The following is a 6,000-nucleotide window of genomic DNA, read 5'->3' as shown; positions in this document are numbered from 1 at the left end:
ATGCTGAATTACACATGGTTTCCCAACACCATAAACTACTGGGAGGTCATCTGGCATCCCATGTATTTCCCTGTCTCATGCTGATCGGTGGCTGCCAGGGGGTTGCTATGGGTCCCCACCTAGCCTGACTGAGTCAGGGACACCTGGCGCAGATCTCATTTGTAGATAAACCACTCAACAGGGTGGGAATGTGCCTAGGAGTGCTTTGTTGGTCTTTCCAAGGACAAAGGTCATGTCCCTTTCCTTGGACAGGCTTTTCTCTGAGGTAGAGGCTGGTTTTTCACCCAATTCACCCAGGAGTTCCCAGCCCACATCCCGCCTCTCCATTATTCCCTCACACATCACTCATTTTTCGGTTTTGGATGCCTTCTTCTCCATTCCCTTACACCCCAATTCCAGAACATTTTCCTCTTCACCTGGACAGACACAGACACTCACACCTCTACCCAGTTAACTTGGACTGTCCCACCCCAAGGATTTAGAGACAGTCCCCATCTATTTGGCCAAGCTCTTTCTAGGGATCTGTCTTCCCTCTCACTCCCCCAATGTAAACTTATTCAACATGTAGATGACCTCCTCCTTGGCAGCCCCTCTTTACAGATCAGTCTCACTATAAGGCAACCCCTAGAGGACCTCTGACTTTGTGCATCTCCAAAACCTCAACTTTCAAACCTCCAAAGCTCCCCACTGATTCCTAAAGAAGACTCTTCTTGGAGAGAGGAGGCTACTACAAGGACTAACAGCCCCTGATGCCCAAGACGGAGACCTATGAGTCCTGATCAACTCCTCTCTCCCAGAGACTCTGCCCCCACCTAAAACCCTCCCTGATTCCCTTTACAGGAATGAACGTCTTCACCCCTAAGCAGCAGGAAGAAACTACAGAAGAAAGACCATCAGCCCCACCCCTGGTATCTAAAAAACAAAAAGGGAGGAATATTGGCATCAGATTCACCATTTTAGGTCGGGAGAATTTTTATCTAAAGGCTTCAAAGTTTCGATTATGAAGCAATGATACTTAACTTCCCATAAGAACATGTGTCTGCTAAACAATCAACCCCACCCCAGCTTAAGCTCCTAAACAGCTTGTGACCAACGCTACCCCGCTTCTGGCCCAACCCTATCCCGCTTCTGGCCCAACTCCTAAGCAGCTTTCCGTTTTGGACTTAAAAGATGCCAATTCCAGGACATTTTCCTCTTCACCTGGACAGACTCAGACACTCACACCTCTACCCAGTTAACTTGGACTGTCCCACCCCAAGGATTTAGAGATAGTCCCCATCTCTTTGGCCAACGGCTGCTCTCCACCAAGGGACAGGTTTGCCAGTTTGCCCCAGGTCACCAACAGTGAATCTCTTGCACAAGATTCAGGTGTGTGGTGTGCTCTTTGGACTGTGGAAGACTGCGAGTGTCCTTTCAGATGGATTACAGCAAAAGCTTTGCCCTCTGAACTTGCCTACAGCCAAATAAATCTTTTTCCTGCTGTCTTCAGGTCTTGTCTCATCTGTCCCCACCACACTATGGAGATAGTTGGCTAATCTTTTTCTAGCATGCAGAAAGCGCAGTTGGTGTATTCTGTAACTCTCCCTTACAGACAAAGGATGGATACACACTTCAGGTTGCCTGGGCCACTATTATAGGAAAAGACTATGATTGTTAGTTTTGGCATAAGCGATGGGGCCCTTTTTCCCTAGGTGACATTATGAGCTCTATTCTGCTCCCCTAACGTTCGAGTTAGGAGAGTCACGCCGTGGCACAAAAGCCCCTTGGGCCTGTTTTTCCAGAAATGAGAACTCAGCACAGCAACCCCAGGTAAGAGAAATGCAGAACCTGGTGTTGCAGGAGCTGGCCCGCCTTGCAGGGGAGGGCCCGGAGGTTTTCAGCATCTCTTGCTCTGGGTTTGTAGTGCCCGTCCTTTCCAGATCAGCTCAGGGTCCTTTTCGTCAGGAAAGACGCATTAGGGACGTCGCTGTTTCCTGGCAGGATGCCACTATCAATCCGCACCGCCCATTGCCCCTTCCAGCTTCCAACCCCGGGTAACTTTTCTCTCGTGGCGTGAGCGCTCGACGCTCCTGCCACCACCCAGATGGCTGCCAGCGCCTTTTTTCTGATGCCACTGCCAAGATGGCCGCTGCCCCAGGTTTCCGCCTTCGTGGGGTGTGGCCTGGGGACTTCAGCCCCGAAACACGCGAACCGGCCGCAGCCAATGAGAAGGCAGGCAGCGCGGGCTCGGAGAGCTAGCGCCTGGACGTCCTGGCGCTCACCATGGCGGGCTCGCCGCCTCCGGGAGCAGCCGCGGGTTCCGATCCGCTGCGCCGCCGGAGGTCCTGGGCCGAGCTGCTGGTAGGTGGGCGGACCTCCGCCGGCCCGAGCCCCTTCCCTGGGCGCTTCCCCACCGCGGCTGGCCGGCTCCGGCCTGAAGGGTCCCGGCGGCCCGGCCCTCCGCCCGCTGGGCCCCCGGCCACCCCGCGGGCGGTACGCCTCGCGTCCCCTGGGCCCGGGGCAGGAGCTCGCTGGGTCGACGTCTGGAAACTGATTTTCTCCTTTTCCTTAGCGGGAAGAGTCAAGAGGCAAAAATATAATCCTGAAAGGGGACAGAAACTGAAGAACTCGGCGGTGCAACTCCTGAGACGCCACCAGAGCCTGAGTGACCTTCTGCTTGAGGTGAGAGGAAGTCGGTGTGGCCTTGGCTCCCGGCTGCCTGGGGTGGAGAGCGGGGCATCTCGGTGGAGAGCGCGGTTGAGGAGTGGGTTAACGACTCTCCCCAGGCTGCGGTCAGTCAGTTCCACTTTAAAAGTCTCAGGCCGGCCCGGTAGGAGCCTCTGGGTTTTGACAGTGGTGCACACCCTGCTTTGATTCTAGGTGGAAGATCCACTCTGTGAAAAATTGTGCTTCGACAGATTGATTGATTGTGACAGTGACAAGGCCTCCACGGATGGTTCTTGTTCCTTCATAGGTGAGTTACACTTGGATTCTTAATTCATGGAGTTAGAGGATTTGTTATTTTATGATTTGGTGTGGGCTTGTTTTGCTGCTGTGTTTAGAAACTGACTGACTTGGGTAGGAACCAAGCTGATTTATGAAAGACCGCAGTGTGTGCTGCTCATCCACAGAGGTGCACAAGCAGAGGTTGTTGTGCCGGGAGCAGGCAGGAAGGCAGTGTGTTTCTAGGTGTGTGTCAGGGAGGAAGGAGGAGGGTAAGTGTGTTTCTAGGTGGCCACTTTCCTCCCAATTTGGGATAGTGAGATAGGGAAGGCTCTGGAGGAGATAACAAAAAATGTGTTAGATTTCTTCTTGTCCTTCATAGTTTTTTACATGACAGCTATTTTTGCAAATAGTGGAATTAACTGAATCACTAATTTGTTCTTAAGAAGTATAAAGGTAACCTTAGATAATAGGTCTGGCAGAATCTCTGATGCTGTGTGCCATTGGGAAATGATCCTGATTTTCACTGCCATAACTGGTTTTGAATCTCACAGATGATGAGTCACAAGTCCAGGGGCCAGGCATGGTTGTACATTCTTGTAAGGACTTTGAATAAGGCATGAGATCTTGTGCTGTTTATCCTTAATCACAGAAGTATGGACCCTCCACCCATTAGTAGTAGTAGTTGTTGTTTTTTATAACTTTATTTTTATTTATTTATTTATTTATTTGTTTATTTATTTATTTATTTATTTATCTGGTGCTGAGGATCAAATCCAGGGCCTTGCACATGCGAGGCGAGCACTCTACCGTTGAGCCATAACCCCAGCTCCCATCCATTAGTTTTTAAATTTCTTTTTCTTTTCTTTTTTTTTTAATATTTATTTTTTAGTGTACACAGTATCTTTATTTTATTTATTTATTTTTATGTGGTGCTGAGGATCGAACCCTGGGCCTCACACGTGCTAGGCAAGTGGTCTACTGCTGAGCTACAACCCCAGCCCCTAAATTTGTTTTTTTGCTGAAGAGATGGCTACCATGCTTTAAAAATTAAATAAGTAAATAAGATAAATGCATTTTAAATAAAAATAAATTTTTCCCTGGCAACAAATAGTTGATTTCTAATACTCTACTGAAGCCTCTAAAACCATCGCATTTGCTCACTTCATAAATATGTGCTTTCAGAATCTTGAAGATAATGATCATGTACTAGAACTTTCTATTTCTTCTCATAAATTAGTTTTTGAAGCTAAGGAAGTGACTGCTTGTAGGTGTTACCTATTTCCAGGGTGCACAGCGTTTCTCACTTCAAGGAAGGTAGACTAGAGACTGGTTGCTCAGGAGTAGCCTGGTGGCTGCCTGAGAGTCAGCATTGGGGTTCCTTCTGTTAGCCCTGCAGACTGACTCCACCTGTGGCCCTTGCTTCCACCAGGTGTGTGTGGCAGAGCATTGGGAAGCCCCTACCTATAAAGGCGGTGGGATGCTTCCATCCTACAGGTCATCTGGATGCTGAAGTAATCAGGAAGACAAACTGCTGCACCCATGAACGCTTAGTGGCTGGGCACTTACCTAGCATGGACGGCCATGGAAAGGAGAAGAGTAGTTGAAAGAGCCTGCTGGGGTTCTCATTCGGTGGTGCTGGCTGAACGGTGGAGATAGAGCTCTTTGTGTAGCTGTCAGCATATCTGCTCATCCTGCTTGCCTGTGCGTGTGCACAGCTCTGGGTTCAGAAATTACCTCTCATTGTAGTAGAGCTGCTTGGTCCATGAAAGTGTCTTATTTTGGGTATCATGTTTTTCCCTTTACATTTTCCCCCCTTTTGAAGACAGTTTTCTGTGTGCTGTGGCTTAAAAAGATATTTTAACTCAAATTGCTGATGTTTTCAGGAAAAGTTTTGTTTTTTGTTTTGTCTTTAAGGCTCTGCTTTTCAGGATCAGGCCTTGAAGGTGGGGGTTCCTGTGGGGAAACTGTCGGCAAGGACAGTTGCCTGCAGTATGAAGATGGTTTGTGAGGAGCCTAGCCATCCCGTGCTGCTCATCACCGAGCAAAGAGTGAGATGCCAGTTCCCCTAAATGTCACATGTTGTTGCTCATGAGTTTGTGTGGAAATAGCACACTGCTGTAGTTTAGGTAGTCTGCCTGTCTTCAAAAAAGATCTATTGTCCTTTCAGAAGAAACTGTCTTTCTTGCTTGAGATTGCTCAGTATCTTCTGGCACACAGCATGTTCTCCCGCCTCTCCTTCTGCCAAGAAGTATGGAAAGCACAGGTAACAACCCCAACTCTGGTCTTGTCCAGCAGTGCTCTGTTGATTTGGTTGGAGCCAGAACCCTGGGTTTTCTTGGGGATTCAGTTGAATATGTTGTTTAATGATAATGAAATAAAAGTTCATCAGATGCTCCTGTGCTGGGAAGGAAGAGCCTCAGTCCTTTTGCCAGTGTCTGCCCATTGTTGGCAATCTTTATTAGAATACAGTGCATCCCAGAAACAGGGTGGTCTGCCTTCTTGGGTATATTATCATGAAGTCTTTTTCAGTGTAGTAGTAGAGTATTTAAATATACTAAAAGTATTTTTTTGAATAATTCAAACTCTGTAGGTTTACAGATATTTTTCGTTTTGGTTTTTGGTACCAGGGATTAGAACCTAGGAACATTTAACTACTGAGTCACCTCCATGGTCCTTTTTATTTTTTATCTTGAGACAGGGTCTTGCTAAGTTGCTGAGGGCCTTGCTAAGTTGATGAGCCTGGCCTCAAGCTTCAGACCCTGCTGCCTCAGCCTCCCTAACCGCTAGGATTACAGGTGTGTACCACTGCACCTGGCAGTTTACAGATTTTTTTTGAAGTTTTGAAAGTGCTCAGTTACCATTTTGTGCTAACTGCCTGAGCAAGTGTATAAAAGTGGTAACTTCCATCCTTTTATCCTGCTTATGATCCCTGTGCTCATTGCATCTAATTTAGGACAAGGCAATGACATGCACATGAAAATTGCATTGTGTCATCTTCACAATTGTGCAGAGAAGGTGTGAGGAAAGGCTTCTTGGCAGCTGAAAGTTGCCTGGAGGTTGGGGGAGGGGAGGGGA

The 6,000-nt window shown here is 48.0% G+C and overlaps 1 protein-coding gene across 1 annotated transcript in view; it reads left to right on the top strand.

Moving 5' to 3' along the window:
• The first annotated feature begins 2,262 nt into the window (after positions 1-2,262).
• The window catches only part of LOC144252811 (Fanconi anemia group A protein-like), a 43,422-nt gene continuing 39,684 nt past the window's right edge, over positions 2,263-6,000 (top strand). The window contains exons 1-5 of the mRNA XM_077794919.1: positions 2,263-2,344; positions 2,552-2,661; positions 2,860-2,953; positions 4,840-4,973; positions 5,093-5,188. Of these exons, the coding sequence (XP_077651045.1) occupies positions 2,263-2,344; positions 2,552-2,661; positions 2,860-2,953; positions 4,840-4,973; positions 5,093-5,188 (516 nt within the window). The remainder of the gene's footprint in view (positions 2,345-2,551; positions 2,662-2,859; positions 2,954-4,839; positions 4,974-5,092; positions 5,189-6,000) is intronic.

The sequence above is a fragment of the Urocitellus parryii genome, unplaced genomic scaffold (genome assembly GCF_045843805.1).
Source record: "Urocitellus parryii isolate mUroPar1 unplaced genomic scaffold, mUroPar1.hap1 Scaffold_60, whole genome shotgun sequence".
Lineage (NCBI taxonomy): Eukaryota > Metazoa > Chordata > Mammalia > Rodentia > Sciuridae > Urocitellus > Urocitellus parryii.
The sequence above is the reverse complement of the archived record's forward strand: the minus strand, read 5'-3'. Positions and strand labels throughout refer to the sequence as shown.